Source organism: Crocuta crocuta, unplaced genomic scaffold (genome assembly GCF_008692635.1).
Source record: "Crocuta crocuta isolate KB4526 unplaced genomic scaffold, BGI_CrCroc_1.0 scaffold89, whole genome shotgun sequence".
NCBI classification, from domain to species: Eukaryota; Metazoa; Chordata; class Mammalia; order Carnivora; family Hyaenidae; genus Crocuta; species Crocuta crocuta.
Window position 1 is genome coordinate 6,964,987 of NW_027551559.1, and position 17,102 is coordinate 6,982,088.

At 51.5% G+C, this 17,102-nt stretch overlaps 1 protein-coding gene and 1 long non-coding RNA gene across 3 annotated transcripts in view; one reads left to right on the forward strand and one right to left on the reverse strand.

Moving 5' to 3' along the window:
* Positions 1 to 18: 18 nt before the first annotated feature.
* Positions 19 to 1,437, reverse strand: LOC144219405 (uncharacterized). The gene is made up of 2 exons (XR_013331399.1): positions 1,195 to 1,437; positions 19 to 224 (listed from the first exon to the last, which is right to left on the reverse strand). It is a non-coding gene; the product is annotated as an uncharacterized LOC144219405 (long non-coding RNA).
* Positions 1,438 to 1,475: 38 nt separating this feature from the next.
* NSUN2 (NOP2/Sun RNA methyltransferase 2) overlaps positions 1,476 to 17,102 on the forward strand; it is a 23,276-nt gene continuing 7,649 nt past the window's right edge. For both annotated transcript variants that reach the window (XR_013331398.1, XM_077749423.1), the window contains exons 1-11: positions 1,476 to 1,667; positions 2,230 to 2,334; positions 6,300 to 6,405; positions 8,799 to 8,870; positions 9,599 to 9,683; positions 10,960 to 11,152; positions 12,879 to 12,953; positions 13,996 to 14,126; positions 15,176 to 15,249; positions 15,835 to 15,965; positions 16,342 to 16,438. Coding sequence is in view for 1 of the 2 variants with exons in the window: in XM_077749423.1 (XP_077605549.1) it covers positions 1,612 to 1,667; positions 2,230 to 2,334; positions 6,300 to 6,405; positions 8,799 to 8,870; positions 9,599 to 9,683; positions 10,960 to 11,152; positions 12,879 to 12,953; positions 13,996 to 14,126; positions 15,176 to 15,249; positions 15,835 to 15,965; positions 16,342 to 16,438 (1,125 nt within the window). In the remaining variant the exon portion in view is untranslated. The remainder of the gene's footprint in view (positions 1,668 to 2,229; positions 2,335 to 6,299; positions 6,406 to 8,798; positions 8,871 to 9,598; positions 9,684 to 10,959; positions 11,153 to 12,878; positions 12,954 to 13,995; positions 14,127 to 15,175; positions 15,250 to 15,834; positions 15,966 to 16,341; positions 16,439 to 17,102) is intronic.

Sequence of the window (17,102 nt, forward strand, 5' to 3'; positions counted from 1 at the left end):
ATTAGAGAAACTCAGACACATGTTCCAGCATGTTTAATGGAGAAATGTAGACGGACGTGAGAATTGTACTGACATTCGAGTTGCAGTAATGCTCAATCACATCACAAAAGAAAACTAGCAGTCTGACAACGATCCTGCTTGCTGGAATAATCGTGGAGAGTCAGGAACGCAGGACTCAGAAAGCTTCTGTTGAGCGTTTGACTCTGCCTGTTGATAGCACCTTCCTAAAAAGCAGATAGGGAAACACTCGGCACCAAGGACTCCTGAATCGAGAACAGTAGGGAAGAGGGGCACCCACGGATGCTTCCTTTTTCCTCTTTATCAAGTGGGTGTTGTAAGGTGGGACCCAAAATCAGAGAGGTCAAGTCAACTGCCCCCAGTCACAGAGTAAGTGAACCCAGCTTTCTCAGATGCAGAGAACATCTTTTTAAACTGTGCAGCTGTTTCAAGTCTGAGTGAAAATTAAAAAAAAATTTAATGTTTATTTTTGAGAGAGAGAAAGAGAGAGAGAGGGAGACGGGGGGAGAGGGAGAGAGAAAGAGAGAGAGAGAGAGAAAGAGAGAGAGATCGATCATGAGTGGGGGAGGGGCAGAGAGAGAGGGAGACAGAATTGGAAGCAGGCTCCAGGCTCTGAGCCATCCAAAGAGAGCCCGAAGTGCGGATCGGATCGAACTCACGGACCGTGAAATCATGACCTGAGCCAAAGCTGGATGCCTAACCGACTGAGCCACCCAGGTGATCCTGAATGAAAATTTTTAAATTTTGAGTTTAACTTTTGTTCAGCCATTGGCTTCAGGTGTGTAAAAGTCAACCCTTAAGAGCTGGAGAGAGCCCCAACTTACTGAAGACCTGCACACTTCAGGCACAGCCTGAAATTACCAAAGGATTTGAAAATCCCCTTAAAGATTTTAGGTCTTTAAAGTCATTGGTTGGGAAGCTACTCCCAGGGTCTTGGGACCCCCTGCATCATGCAGGGGTGAAGGTCTCCGAACACGACGCCTTCGAGCCCATGCAGTCCGCCTTCGGTAAAGGGGAAATCACCGAACGCAGCTCTAGAAAACCAGGCTTCCAACTTGCAGTTGATCCCTGGGCTGCGTACAAACAGCTCCACCCACTGCGATGAGCCCAAAATGGAACTGGTACAAAGGAGCCAGAAACCACTGCTTAGAATAATCTGAGGTCATCTGCACTCACCTGTGGGTCTGAAACTCTCATCCTCACGGAAGAGACCGCAGGCCAGAACTACCGTGTAACACACCAATTCCCAGAGACCAAAGTTTTGCAAACCCAAAAACCCAAACCACCCCTCCTCCTATTCCCCCTCCGGCGCTCTCCACCCGTCTCCCCACCTTCCCCACTAGCTGCGCTCAAGGGACCCTCCGCTCAAGGGACCCTCCCCACCAGGGAAGGGGCGGGGAGACAGGGGTGGGGGGCGAGGGCAGCNAGGCCTGCGGGACGGCGCGGGGCGGCTCCTCCGGCCCCGAGTAGACCCCCTCTTTCGTTCCTCAGGGCTGGGAAGGCGGGTATCCCGAGATCGTCAAGGAGAACAAGCTCTTCGAGCACTACTACCAGGAGCTCAAGATCGTGCCCGAGGGCGAGTGGGACCAGTTCATGGAAGCGCTCAGGGAGCCCCTCCCCGCCACCTTGCGAATCACTGGCTACAAGAGGTAAGGGGGCCGCGCCGAGCCTTCCCGTGCCGGGGGGCTGGGGCTGCTTAGACACGCGGGTGCCCCCGTCAGCCCGGCAGGTGCAGTCGGCGCTGTGGACCCGAGGGCCTGGGGGCTTGGCATGGAGGAGGGGGCCGGGGGGCTGCCGCCAGCCGGTCCGCTAGCCTCAGACGTCAAAGTGCAATCCGAGGGGGACCCGTGAGCTGAGGACGCCCCCCCACCCCCCATTGGAACACGTGAACGTTGGTGGCCTTCCCGAGTTTCGCGTGGAACTCCGGGTCTCTCCTTTTCCAGGCTTCCTAGTTCCCATCTTTCCGGGAGGAGTTGCAAGTAAATAGGAACCGTGGGAATATTTAGGAGGGAAGGGATGCAGGTAGTCGTCCGTGTAGTTTATCACCTGTTAGCCATGGAGCCCTGCGGATTGTTTAAACTCTGAAGGAAGAGGGTGATGTGAGCAGGATGTTCAGGGGGGCAAAGATGGTTTTTGCTTTAAGACACTCGTCATCTTAGATTCATTCATAGGAGCCTTTCCGATGGGTTTGAAACTTTTTGTTTCCGACAGCCATGCAAAAGAGATTCTCCATTGCTTAAAGAACAAGTATTTCAAGGAATTGGAGGACCTGGAGGTGGACGGTCAGAAAGTGGAAATGCCCCAGCCCCTGAGTTGGTAGGTAAAACCAGCCCTCACTCATCCTGTTGTATGTGTTTCTTTGGGATCTTAATCTCTGTCGTTTGACAGCGTGTTTTCTGGACAACATGTTTGTTATGGGCCTGTGAGAATCTGAATGTACTTTATAGACACCTTCGTGTTCTTTTTACCCACTACTTTTTATCTGTGTTACTTTACACTGGTGTATGGCTTTTCACCCATGATTTGCAGCTCTCTCTCAGTCATTCGGTTTGGTTAATTTTTCCAAGGGCGCCAGCCTCTGTCCTTCCGTGATGTTAGCGTTCCTGCCCGTTTCCACCTGAACCCCTTGCTTCCTCACGTCAGAACGCTGCCGCGTGGCCCTTCCCCCTTCAGCAGGATACACTCCGCCTGACCGTGGTCGCCACCGGCCAGTCCAGCTGATTGTGGATTTCCACTGTGTCCAGCGCTGGACGGGACTCGCGCCCTCCGTGCCAACCGTTTCTCCCTTTCTTTACTTGTTCTGGAGGTATCCTGCGGGTTATTTGCGCTTCAGGGCCCAGGTCAGGTCTCAGTGAGATGAAGACATTCCCACAGGTCTCGGAAGGTGCCTGGAGTCCTCGGGCACGGGCTCCAGAGGCACCAAGCTGGGGTTACCCTGTGAACATAAAAGTCACTGAGTTGTGACAGTTCCACATTTCTGATTATCAACTTTGACATGTTGCGAGTTCTCACAAAACGATAATTTTAAACGATTGGTATAAAAAGCTGCATTCTTTCTCCCGTGGTCATTCGGATTTTCCAGTGGCCGTGTCACAGATGTGTGCTGCGTACACCCTTGGACTGAACGCGGAAGGGCCAGATGCCAAAGTCCGTACTCGGCCTAGCTCAAAAGCAGGTATCACCATTGTAAAACACATTTCTGGGATACCAAAATAAATCCACAGTTTTAAGCCAAAAAAACTATAATGAGGGCTTTTTTAGAAAGATTTTAAAAGCTCAAACGTTCTAGTGCAGGAAATGACTCGGGTGCTCACTAGCTGCATGGCCTCCTGTACCGAGGTCATTGGAAAAGGAATGTTCCAGCTGTCTACTTAGGACATTGCTGGGTCACCAACCTCTTCTGTTCTCTCGGGAACCAGGTTCTAGACTGAACTTCCCTCCAATGCCTTGGTTTGGAGATTGGACCGATGTTACTGGTGTGTTTGAAGCAGGGACCATCTGGTATTTTCAGAAAAAGTGGGTTCAAGGTTGTCCTTGTGTATGTTCCTAATAGACCTGCCCATGTTGGCTGCTTCACATAATCCCTGAAGACATTTCTTCCTTCCACCTTGTGTTTAGAAGTGAAGTTTTTCGGATGAGCAGGTCTGAATGGCCGGTGGGAGGAGCGTGCATCGCGTGAGGGAAGAAGGGCTTCGGGCCGGTCATTGTGGGACTTGTCTTCTTCAGGTTCCCAAAGATCTGAGAATTGGTCTTGCTGTTTTTATCGTTCTCTGGAGGCTACCGTTCAAGTTTGGTTTGATTGGCCCTCTTAACATCTGACAAGTGCTTTTTCATCTTGATTGTTGAACAGCGATGGGTACAGGAAAAGGCAGTTCTCCGACATCGGAGAAAGGCCCTGTGGGTTGTCTGGTTGAAGGATGACTGGGAGTCGCCCTAATGCCCACCAGTTACTCTTTTCACGTTGCTGTGGGCTTCAGTCTTCTGAGCGCACAGCTGAGGGGTGTGAGCGATGTACTGCACTCCTTGGGTCCCTAATGGTCAGCTTTTCCATGATTGGTGACAGTTACGTGACCAGTTCTGTACACACATTCTGTCACATTCACTTGTCAGGGGTAGGTGGCCCATCAGTCTCTCAGCAGGCAAGCAAGGCAGACGCTGCCCAGGCCCTGGGGTGTTTCCTGTCTGGTTCAAAAAACAGAAGTAAGTTGTAGAACATTCTTAGCATAAGTTAGGAAAATGTCAACAATAGCCAAAACATGGAAGGAGCCTAAGTGTCCATCAACGGACGAATGGATCAAGAAGATGTGGTTTATCTATACCATGGAATACTACATGGCAATGAGAAACAATGAAATCTGGCCACATGTAGCAACATGGATGGACCTTGAGGGTGTTATGCTGAGCGAAGTAAGTCAGGCAGAGAAGGACAAATACCATATGTTTGCACGTATAGATGGATTAGGAGGAACTTAATGGGGGACCGTGGAGAAGAAGGGGGGAAATAGTGGGGGAAAGGGAGAGAGGGAAAGCATGAGAGACTCTTGAATGGTGAGAACAAACTGAGGACTGATGGGTGTGGGGGGAAGGGTGTGATGGGCATGGAGGAGGGCACTTGTGGGGATGAGTTCTGTGTGTTATATGAAAACCAACTTGACAATAAACTACTTAAAAAAAAAGTTAGGAAAATGTTTTTGGGAACCATGATATTTTAAATGATTTTTTTTTTTTAATTTATTTTGAGGGGTGCCTGGGTGGCTTAGTCGGTTAAGCGTCCGACTTTCGCTTAGGTCATGATCTCGCGGTTCATGGGTTCGGGCCCTGCGTCGGGCTCTGTGCTGACTGCCAGCTCAGAGCCTGGAGCCTGTTTCGGAGTCTGCGTCTCCCTCTCTCTCTGACCCTCCCCTGCTCACGCTGTCTCTCTCTCTCTCCTAGAAATAAATTTAAAAAAATAAAATAAAATAAAATTTATTTTGAGAGAGAGGGAGAGAGAATCCCAAGCAGGCTCCACACCATCAGTACAGAGCCCGGCGTGGGGTTCGAACTTGCAAACTGTGAGATCATGACCTGAGCTGAAACCAAGAGTCGGGACAGGACGCTCAACCAACTCAGCCACCACCCAGGGGCCCCAAGGGAGCCATGTCTTCCTGAAGGAACATTGAGTACAGGACTCATAGCTCGGGCTGATTTCCTTTTCCCTTTTTGTAGACTCAGAACTGTAAGGAATCATCCCAAAGCATACTCATAAAAGCCTCATTCTGACGACCAGCTGTTGAGGATGCACCTTATTGACATTCTGTTTATGTCCTTCTCAGTGTCTGGATTGAAGATGACTTCTCATAAATGTTATTTTTGCAGAGACGCTTTTTTCCCTGTAAGAATTTACGAGGCATCAAGATGACAGTGGTGCTCTTACTTCACCCTCGGAAGACAGGACATGTCTCGAATAGGAGTTTAAAGACTTAGGAGTTACATTCGAATCACATTAACTCTCTGCCCCTCCCCCGCTTGCCCTCTGTCTGTCTCTCTCAAAAATAAACGTTAAAAAAAGAGATTTATGCGAATCAGCAGTGTCATCGTAGAAAGTTTAAACACGATTACAGAGATGGCAGAGGTTTCCTCACTCTCAGGTCTGTGTGAGTGACGGCCTTGCAGGGCCAGTCAGCACAGTGGTGGTGCCAGGGATTTCTGGCGTGTAAAACCGTTGAGCGTGTTACTGGGCTGTTGTTTTAGACGTGGTGAAAGATATGGTAAGAAAGGTTCACGTACCTGCCCACCAGACCTTCTCATATCTCCTCAGTGGCGCTATTTTGATGGTGGGATGCGCATTTCTTCCATTTGTTATTTTACGTCTTTTTCCCGATGACCTCTGTACCATCATTAACATACGTGCTGAAGGGCAGAGCAGCCCGCCCTTTGTCATCTGCTCTTACACACTCATCGTCGTGGTCGTGGTGATCCTGTACACGGCTGTCCACGCTGCCAACTCTCCTGTTTCTGCCTGGGCTGCGGTACTGTTAGAGCTGTGCTCCCTGTGGTCCAGGGAGCCCAGGCAGTGCTGGCCAGCTCCCCTCGGGGACCCAGCATAGCGGACGTGCTCCCTGCAAGGATGTTGGGTAGGAGGACCCGGGACGGGAGGGTGTGCTCCCCGCAGGGTTGTTGGGTAGGGGGACGCCGAGCAGAATTGGGTGTCTTGTCGATCCAGGAACTGTGTGAGCAAGAAGTTGTGAAGGGAGCACTTTAATGTATTTAAGCTGCAAATGCGATCCCTTCTTTTTGGTCAGGTATCCAGAAGAGCTCGCCTGGCACACAAACTTAAGTCGAAAAATCTTGAGAAAGTCCCCACAGCTGGAGAAGTTTCACCAGTTCCTGGTCAGCGAAACCGAATCTGTGAGTAGCTTTCTTCAGATCTGTTGGTTTCCTTAGAGCTTTAGATGCACGGGAGTGCTGCGGGCGTGTTTATCCGTACTCGGCCCTGGGAGTGACAAGGCAGGCGAGGGGCACGGAAGGTGTGTTTTCACCGTTAGTGTCTGATGATTCGCACAGCTGCGCCCTGGTTTGGCTCGTGTCACGCTGGAGCGTAGGGAGGGCGTCAGTGACTGTTGTCAGCTGGGTGTCCTGTCGTCCTGCCTCTAGGGTTCGGCGGCCGCCGCACTGGGCCGAGCACAGCTCTCCGCGCCATAAGGCGTCTTTGGGAGACTGCTGTCCGTCTGCTCCTGGTTTATCGTTTCTGTTCTTTCCCCGCTCCCGCCTACACCCCACCTTTGCCACGAAACACAGCCAGGATCTGAGTTTGACAGCTCTGGTTCTCCTGTGTGACGCGGGTGTCCTTACCCTGTCTCTCTGCCCTCCCGAGCTCCTCGATCGTGGCTCGGGTGGCCTCGCCCTCAGCTTCAGACCTCCTCTCACAGAGTAGCTGTGCCCTCTCCCGCCCCGCCCAGCCCCGCATGAGGTTTGGCTGTTGTAAGTGGAGCTGCTTCCATTTTGGTTTTGTGGAATCGTTACTCCCTGTCTGAAATCCAAGTTGCCCCTTCCTGTCCTCTCGTCTGCTTTCTCTGGCCAAGGAACCCTCTGGATTTCCCCCGATGAGGTTTAGTTTTGTCCATTCTGAGCTTCTGGGAACACTGGCCGGACCCTGTGTTCCCCATGCGTCTCCCCTCAAAGCCCTTCACCGCCCAGAGTCCTGACCTCTGCTCCACCCGCAGCCGCTNAAAGTCAGACCCAGGTGCTGCCACATTCCTGGCCTTTCCTTGGGTCAGTACAAGGAGGGGTTCACTGGCTCCACTCTGGGCCTGATGGGATGAATGTCAGGTAAGGAGACACTAAGAACAGGTCTTCGTTCCAGTGTGAACTTCGGAGCAGAGGGTTGGTGGGGACACGGGGTTGAGTGTTGGTGGCATATACTGTAGGGAACCAGAAGGGGTTTGCGGTCAGCTTCGAGTCACCAGGGCGTATCGCGGCCTCCGGACTCCTGATCCAAAGCCCACTGCACACCTCTTCCAAACGTGTGCGGGAGAAGTGACTGCCTGCCAGGCTATGTAGTCGGGGGCCCTGTGTCGCCACACTACTCAGATGCCTCAGTGAAAACTTGGATGGACACGGGCTTATCAGGAGCGTAGAACCTGGGGCTCGGAGTCCGCGTGCCTTGTGAGTTGATGGAGAGTCCGATCGCCTTCAGAGACACCTCGTTGGCCTGAAGATCAGCAGGTTGGGATGCGAGTGTGTATTTGGGTTCGGACAGACACTAAGTGTGAGATAAGCAATGGCTGCTCAAGTACAAAAGACCCACGTTGTTTCGGACCCGGAATCTCCCAGCAGCTGACGTTTCAGTGCTTCTTAAATTATTTTCAAGGCATTCGGTCTTCAGGCTGTTTAATAGAGTAGTGATTGAGGCCAGGGCCGGACTCATCACGAAGGTTGTCTCAGGTCCCCTGGCCCACCGCACAGCCTCGAGGACCGTTGGCATCATGAGAACGGAGATCTCGTTTATCTTCCAGGGGGGAGGATGGGAGCGCTGGCTGGTGTCGTCACCTTTCCGAGAGGCAGTTCTCAGGAAGAGAAAGCGGAGGTGGGCTCTTCCTAAGAAGCGATGAGGACTAAGAAGGTGCAGGTTTAGCTGCGGGGGGGCCTCGCAGGGGACCCCGTGTCCTGTGCGCACAGGGAGCGCTGCCCCTGGTGCTGCAGCTGCTTCAGGGCCCTTGTCCACCCTCCAGCGGTGCTCATCCCGCTTCCGCTCTTGAGATGGAGAGCGGGGACTGTGTACGCTTAAGTCCTCACTCTTCTGTATAATCCAGTATCGTACCTGCCTTTCTGATGGGCTAACGGGAAGTTTTGCCATAGATGGTCCTTCTTGGGCCACCTGGGTGGCTCAGTCAGTTAAGCATCCGACTTCAGCTCAGGTCATGATCTCACAGTTCATGGGTTCGAGCCCCACATCGGGCTCTGTGCTAACAGCTAAGAACCTGGAGCCTGTTTCAGATTCTGTGTCTCCCTCTCTTTCTGACCCTCCGCTGCTCACGCTGTTTCTCTCTCTCTCAGGAATAAATAAAACATTAAAAATAAATAAATAAAATGGTCCTTCTTCCTTGGCCTTTACATAGCAACCATTTACCCGCTAGCATGAAAATCTGTCCTATTTACATAATGTCCTGTGTGATAGTATTAACTGTTTTGTTTCATGTATGACGATTATATGGTCTTTTTCTGTTGCATATGAAATAATGTCCAACATTGGAATTTTCTGCCTTTTTAAATATTCTGATTTTTTTTTTTAATTTTCTAAGGGAAATATCAGTCGTCAGGAAGCCGTTAGCATGATTCCTCCGCTGTTACTTAATGCCCACCCTCACCATAAGGTATTGTGTATTAGATACAAAATGGCTTTGTTTATTGACACTTTTTTATTCATATGATTAATCTTTTTTTTTTCCTGTTTACTTTTGATTGGGAATGCTGTGTATTTTATTTCAGGTTCTTTTTTTTTTTTTGCATCTTTGCCTTATTTAAAATTTAGAACCCATGAGTTTTCTCGGGTGGTAAAATTTGCTCCCTAATTTATTTCCTGCCCTGATTATCTTCAGTGGCCTTGACTGAGTCCATCAGGTTGAAGATCGTAATGAGCATGTACTGTGAACTTGTGATAGGCCAAGCATTGCTTTGCGCTCTTCTCGTGAATTAATTTATTTTGCTATCCGTGCATCCCTGCGAGGGTAGATGCTGTCACTGTCCCGTTTCTTCAGATGAGAGAAAGGAGGCATTGGGAAGCGGAAGCAGGTAGCTCAGGGGCCCAGCGGGGATTTGAGGCTGGGCCGTTCTGCCCCGTAGCAGCAGGCCGTTTGTAAGAGTGCTGCTCGCGCTTTGAGTCTGCCCGTTCAGCCCTGAGCGCGCTGCTTCTGCTGGTTTCTGCTGCCATTCTGTTCCTGAGATCCCTGGAGGTTCAATGTCATATTGTAGATTCATTCTGTGAAGAAACGTATTTAGGTCTTAGACATCAAAATACTAGAATGACTCATAAAATCGTTTTAAACCAAGCATAGAGTGTTTCCTATCTTAAAAACATCAACCTTTTCTTGCTTCTTAATAGATCTTAGATATGTGTGCGGCGCCTGGATCAAAGACCACGCAGCTCATTGAGATGTTGCATGCCGACATGAGCGTCCCTTTCCCAGGTACGCGCTAGGCCGCCCGGAGGGTCCGGGGCTGCCGTGTTGCTGTGGGTGAGCAAGAGGGGTAACGTCACCCGGGGGTGGGGTCTTGAAGCCCCATGTAGCAGGTAGATGGCTTTCTGTGTTTGCAGTATTGTGCACGTCACTGTGACCAGTCCCAAGCCACGTGTTCATATGTGGGGTGGGAGGGTGGCTTCGCTTGAGAATTCTTCTGTGTGTCCTCTGAAAGCAAGTGGCGTTTCTCCAGGGAGTCAGTGGTAGGTAGATTTCAGTGTGAGTTTCCCTAGTAACATTCATGTTGCAGGTTTTGTGAAGACTCCCTGGCCACGCGAGAGGCCGTAGAGCGTAGCTAAGAGCCGCTGTCAGCCTCCCGAGCTTCATGCCCACCATGGGAGGTGACAGTGTCAGCCCTGACGAGTGACGTGGGCGTCAGGCCGGGACAGGGGCTATTCTGAGCCTCGGCGGTGCTCAGGCCATTGTAGTGTTGCCGGCACCCCTTCCCAGCTCCGTCAGAGGAATGCAGTTGTTACTGTTGTAACACTTTCCCTCCTTCCTCCCTCCGATGCCTTCCGGCTGTGCCAGCCCCCTGCCTCGCTCTGTTCTGGGCCTGCTTGTTTAACTTTGTCCTGCGTGCTCCCTTCTTTGACTAATCACTTTGCTGAAAGGGCTTCTTTATTTCCTACTTCTAATTATTTTCTCCAAGTTCATGATAAGAAGCCTCTTCGTATTCCTGGTTTACATTTCGTATTGTTTTAAGACTGGTCCTTATTATAAAATGGCATCAGCATACGTGCCTCTCTTGCTGGTGGCAGAACCGGAAATAAGAGGTGATGCCCGGGCCTTCCCAGGGGCACGGGGCACGCTCCCCCGGGTGGCTGTGGGCTCCTGGGCCCCACCCCAGAAACCCGATTCTCAGGGTGTGGAGTGGGGACGCAGCACGCATGTGCAGTGTTTTAAACACGCGTCAGGTGCTTCTGGTGCTGTCCCCCGCCTTTGCCTCTTGCCTCAGCCTCCATTTTAGTGGTCAGTGAAGATACTGGAAAAGATCTCGGCGTCATAATTGGTACAGAGTGAACAACTGTTGAACAATCGAAAATAAATCTTGCGGTTTGGGGGTTTCAGGGGAGCCACCTCCTTAGATTATTCCAGCCCATCTGAGGCTTGGGTGTTAGGTTTGCTGGACTGCTGCGTCTCACCTGCCAGCCAGGAGACTGTGCGTCGCAGAGAACGGTCCCACGTGGGCCACATTTCTCCTGACACTCTCGTCTCCCGTTCTCAGAGGGGTTCGTCATCGCGAACGACGTGGACAACAAGCGCTGCTATCTGCTCGTTCATCAGGCCAAGCGGCTGAGCAGCCCCTGCATCATGGTGGTCAACCACGACGCGTCCAGCATACCGAGGCTCACCATCGACGTGAACGGGACCAAAGAGATCCTCTTCTACGACCGCATTCTGTGCGACGTCCCGTGCAGGTACTTATGGGAGTAAGAGGCCTGAAAGCCTAAACTCCGCTAAGGAAATCAAATCCGGCGTGGCTGAGATTAAGCTGCGCGGGCACACGCACACACTGCACACAGCTGTGTGCGTCGTTCTCAGGGCAGCTGCTAGGAGCGCAGAGGCCCTGTGGCCCTGCACCCGGTGCTCAGAGCAGCACAGCAGAGAGAGGGCACCGAGCAAAGAGGTACCGGGCGGGACGGCTGTGCAGTCGTCACAAGGGCCAGAGTCCCCGAGAGGGTGACAGCGGTAACGCTGGCATGGTGGATGTTGGGAACGATTTGCTAGTCCCCGCCACTCCTCCTCGCGCCCGCAGTGAGTCTGTGGGACGCTTGGCTGAGGAGCAGCACTAGTCAGGCTGGGTTTTCATGACAAGTCTGTGCGGTGGCCAGCACGGCGCCGTTCAGGAGGTGGCTCCTTGGAGGCACTTACATAGTGGTGTTTGCACACATCCTCTCTTGGGAATTTACATGGAGATACCAGACTTTCCGTACGAAAGGACTTTGTGGCCTGAGTGCATACCTGAGTTTTTCCAAGAAGAAAAGCATAAAACTGATGACATCTTTTAAGTTCCCAGAGGCAGTGATGTAGGGGTTTAAACCCCCCTGGACACGGGGATTTATGTGTTAGTAAACTCCACCGCGGCGATCTCAGACCCCCTCTCCTTTACACCATGGCAGACAGCCTGCCTGGGGCGGAGCCGGCCTGACTGCCGTGGCTGGTTCTTCTGAGTGTGAACGAGCCTTCAGACCCCGGAAAGGATGCCCCTGCAAGATGCAGTTGAACGAGGGTCGTGAGCTGTGGTCCGTTCTCGGTTGGGTCAGAGTTTCCCATCCCCGTGCTCTTGTGATCAGAAACCTACGTGGTGACCTTCTGAGCACTGGGGTGTCAGCTGAGGAAATCCCTAAACAGCAGGCAGACTCTGAAGCCAGCGCTGAGCAGCATGGGTGTCATTTGAAAGCCATTCCATCTCCTAGGGTGTCTCTTCCTGCTGCCCCTTCCCCTCAAGACAGAGGCCTAGGCCACCGAGGGAGACCCAGCTGTACGGAGAAAGCAGCGGGCCCAGGAATACCCTGGGAAGAAATGGGTAGATAAAGTTAGATGTGTTAGAAAGATTAATTCATCGAGTCTGTACGGTAAAATCAACAGGGGAATAATTTCCATTAAATAAAAATAGAAAATCAGAAATGTTTAACTGCAACACAGAAAGGTCTTGATCAGGAAGTTCCATCGGCTTAATCAAATCCGCTGTGGAAAATCCCTGTGAGTGTAAGTTTGTCACTATTCGTGTAAATCTGATTAAAATGTCACCGTCGATTAACCGAGCTGCTAAGTAACAGGATCTGCACGTCTTCTGCATATTCATGGTTCTGTGTCCCGGTCTGAAGATTGGTGTTGCCAGTACTTCTCTCACACGGAAGCACATGTTTACCTCTTTAAGTTTTGAATGAGGTTTCCTGTTCAAATCTGTTATTTCCTGACTTAATTGAAAATTCAAGTATAATTTAAAAGTTTAGTGTAATTAGTTAGATGTCCCCAAAGCAGACGTAGAAAGTTGCTAGTCATCTGTGAGAATTTAGATGTTGTAGTTGGTGTCTGTAATATTCATAACGTGTTTTGTAACTTAGCCAGAACAGGACATGCTCGTTCAGTTCTCATCGTCTGCCTAAACAGTCCTAAGTTCTTGAGTATTTTCCTTTCCAGTGGGGACGGCACCATGAGAAAAAACATCGATGTTTGGAAGAAGTGGACGACCTTGAACAGCTTGCAGCTGCACGGGTGAGTCCGGGGTCCCACAGGCGGGGCTGGGAAGGCTTATCCCCCAGTTTTGTAACTCGGTACCTGGAGCTTGAGTTAACCGACCGTGAGGGCTGGTCAGTGGTCACCTTCGAGAGTGTTGGCTATGTATCAGAAGCAGTTGTTTTTGGAACGTTTTCAGAGTCATAAACTGAAGACTATGTGCATTTCAGGCACACGTTTATTTAAACTCTTTTTACAACCGTTTCCAGGAACATTTCAAACCTCTGTTTCCCTGAAATAACCATTTACCTTACTGTCACTCATCTGTCTGTTTTCTGTTCTCTTGTGTTGAATTAGTTTGCTCAATGTTTTGATTTCAAATGTTTGATTGTCTTTAAAGAAAATTTGGAAAATTCTTAGAAGTAGAAGGGAAAAGAATATCTGGTAACTCAGAGATAACTTCTGTAACGTCTGGTGCCTTGCAGTGGTTTTTCTGAGCACAGGGATGTTAGCACGCTGGTTTTGATTACAGAGCTCTGAATTTCTTTTCATTTAACATTCAAGTTCTACATTTTTCATTGTAGAATTGTAGGCAGTCTGCAGTGTCCTAACGAGTATTCACCATAAATAACTCCAGCAGGAGATTTTTTTCTCTGTTAAATACTTTATCATTTTTCTAAAAGATGCATTAGCTTTAGAACGTACTAAGGGATGAGTCGTTTATAGAAAAAAAAGTCAAATATTTGTACAGGTGTGGAGGCTTTTTAATAGTGAAACTGTTGTAAAATGTTGCTTTTAGTTCTTAATCATCTTTGTGCTTTTGCTCATCGGCATGTTGGGAAAGGCTGACGTGGTGTGTATATAGACACGTGCTCATTTGGTGAACACGGACCACCTTCTGGGGGTTTACTCTAACTTCATTTAGAGCCTTCACGAGTTCTTTTCCTGGGAGTTGTTTGTTCTGTCGTTTATTGTCAGCCTGTCATGAAGACGTGTGCTAGACACGTGATGTGACAGGTGCCTGTGCTCTGTGTGCTGCGTGGACACGCCAGGCTCAGGCCAACCCCATGTGCACGCTTAGCCTACAGCTGCGGATTGCGACGCGCGGCGCCGAGCAGCTGGTGGAAGGCGGGCGGATGGTGTACTCCACGTGCTCGCTGAACCCCATCGAAGACGAGGCGGTCATAGCGTCCTTGCTGGAGAAAAGTGAAGGTGAGAGCACACGTTCGCTAGGCCTCTCCCTGGGCGCTGGCTGAAGTGGCCTCTAAGCCCTGCGGGGAGACGCCCGTGCTTGAAAACGAGTCATGTAACGGGTTTGTCACGTGTCATGAATCATGAGGGCTGTCTGTGGTCTGTCTCCAGTTTGGAAGACGGGGTCTGTCCTTACCACACTGCTTCTTTGAGAAACTTGTAGTTGTGGTAAAACACTGGTAACTTTGTCATCTCCTGCGTCGCGCACACACCACGTTTTGTGGGCCCCGTTCACCTGTCGGTGGGCGCGAGTTGCTGCTTCATTTTAGCTGCTGTGGACGTGCGACAGTGGCCCTAGTGCACATGCAGCGCAGGGCCCGGCTTTCAGTTCTCGTGGCGACTGTCTTGTGGAATTGCCGGGCGACGCGGTAATTCGCTGCTCAGTTTTGGAGGGTCCGCCGTGCTGTTTGGCGTTCCCCGCGACGGTGCGCGGGTCCCGACTTCCCCACGTCCGCGCCGGCCGTGCTGTCTCCTGTGTTTGTGGGAGCAGCCGCCGCGTCAGGTGGGAGGCCTCCCCACACTGCCGGGCACCTGTAGGAAGCGGCCGTGGGCCTGACCCAGAGGCTTGGCAGGCGTTCGCGGTTCCCTTCACACGCGGCCGCTTGGTTCCGGGCTGTGTGTTACACACAAAGGCGCGGAGCCCCGTGTCCTCCGACCGGCGTGCGTCGGGGAGCCGGGGTGGAGGGGTGCCATGCCGCGGGCCCCCTGGACACGTGCGGGGCTCCGTGGCGGCCTTGCGTCCCTGGCGCTGTGTTTTGCTGTAACACATGCGCCTCGGCATCCCCCGATGTGAGTATGGCTAGCGACCTCCCCTTGCACCTGACGCCCAGCCCTCCCCGCAGTTGGGGCCCCCCGCAGGCCGTCCCCGCACCCCTCCCACCACTCTCGTGCTTTCTGAGTGTGGACACGCCCTCCCTGGGCCTTCCGTGTAAACAAAGTCATATGCTGTGTGTGGTCTCGGGCGTCAGTTTCTTGGGGGAGAAGGTGAAAAACGTACTTTTGGTCCATAGGTGCCTTGGAGCTCGCGGACGTGTCTTCCGAGCTGCCGGGACTGAAGTGGATGCCTGGCATCACGCACTGGAAGGTGATCTCTCCGTGAGGGGTGTGGCTCCTGCCAGCACGCGCAGTGGGCGTGCCACCGGCATGAGCGCCTGAGGGCGTCCGTGTTCGAATGACATGCGAAGATCCCACTTTTAGTTGTGCAGCGGGTTCTGGTGTGGAGGTAGTTTCGGAACTAGATTTAACGACAAGTGGTACAATTATACAAATGGTTTTCCTGGCAATGGAAAGTTTCTGCCTTTAGTCTGCAGTTAGGAATCCGCTATTTGCTCTCGTCCCCAAAAGTACAGCTGTGCTTCATTTTTTTTATTGCTTGCGGTTCAGGCTTCATTTCCAATATGAAACAATTCACTTTTCAGTTTTAAACCAGAAACAATCTGAGGCTTGTTAAAAAAAAAAAAAAGGTACATGGAAAATGGCCGTTTTATAAAATGATTGTCCTGTTTTACAGAAAATGAGATTTTCTCATTTTTATCTTCGCACACAGTCTCTGCTTCGGAGAGAAACGAGAGTCACCATTGATGGCGTTGAGAGCGTTTACATTAGTGCCATGTGATTCCTTATTGTTGGAAAGAGCCGGTAACTCGGCCTTCTGCCCTCACGTTGACAGGTCATGACCAAAGATGGACAGTGGTTTTCAGAGTGGGAGGCCGTGCCCCATGGCAGGCACACCCAGATCCGGCCCACCATGTTCCCGCCCAGCGACCCGGAGAAGCTGCAGGCGATGCACCTCGAGCGGTGGTGGGTGTGCGGGGCCCTCAGAGATGGGGAGGCGGGGAGTTGCGGCCCATGGCGTTCTTGCCTTGCTGACCGCAGGCGTGTGAACCTTCCAGCCAGAAAAAAGGTCTCATTTCCTATCGGCTGCTGGCATTGAGCATTTATAAATGGCGGGAGTGGAAAGAACTCAAGTGGCTGTACTCTGGGTACCGCATGGACCTTCTACACACCACACGTTGGCATTTCCGTGTGTGAGGGGTGTGTGGACATTTGCAAGAAGACACCACTGTTTCTCGGTCACAGATCGTCACAGATCACCTTCGTAGCTTTTGTCTTAGTACAAAAACGATGTATTTTCAGTTAAGAGGTTTGCACTGTGGGTTTTTTTTTTTTTTTTTAGTCTTAGAATATTACCGCATCATCAGAACACTGGAGGGTTCTTTGTGGCAGTATTAGTGAAGAAGTCTTCGATGCCATGGAATAAGCGTCCACCAAAGGTAAGCGTCTTCTGAAGTGAGGCAGCAGATTGTGGGCTCTTTTTGTGTGTTTGAGGCAAAACCGACGGTTCGGGTATGGAGCTGGGGTGGGCGTGTGAGGAGCTGGGGCAGCGATTCATCTATATTTTGACTTTTCCAAAAAGCTGCAGAGTCCTAAAGGGATAGGTCCCTGGGGAAGGCAGAGTCGGGTGAATACTTTCCTTCGATGTCTCAGATGCAGATTGAAAAGACGTAACGACTGCTCTGTGGCTGAGCCCGAGCCCCCCAGGCTGGCCTCTGCGCCGTGTCCCCTGGAGGTTGCCTCTGATCAGCCCGTTGGAGGTGGACGGAGCTCTGCCAACCTCAGGCCCGCCTGTCCTCACGGTGGCCATGACACATAAGGACAGAGACTTTGTCCAGGTCTGGCTGAGAGGGAGACGGAGAAGGCCCGGCCTGTCCTACTGAGTCCGTGCCTCCTGGGTGTTGAGAGGAGGCCCAGAAGCAGGGGGCTTGGGTGAGAGGGCAGCCTTCCGTCCTCTCACAGCGTGGCTGGGATCGCAGTCTGCGGGTCAGCAGAGCTCACAGGCGCGGACAGATAATCCTTAGTCTTTGGAGAAGTAGAGAGGAGACTGCTGCCTGGGTCGTGGCGGGGGCAGATGAGCACGTGCCCGTAGAGGCGGGTACA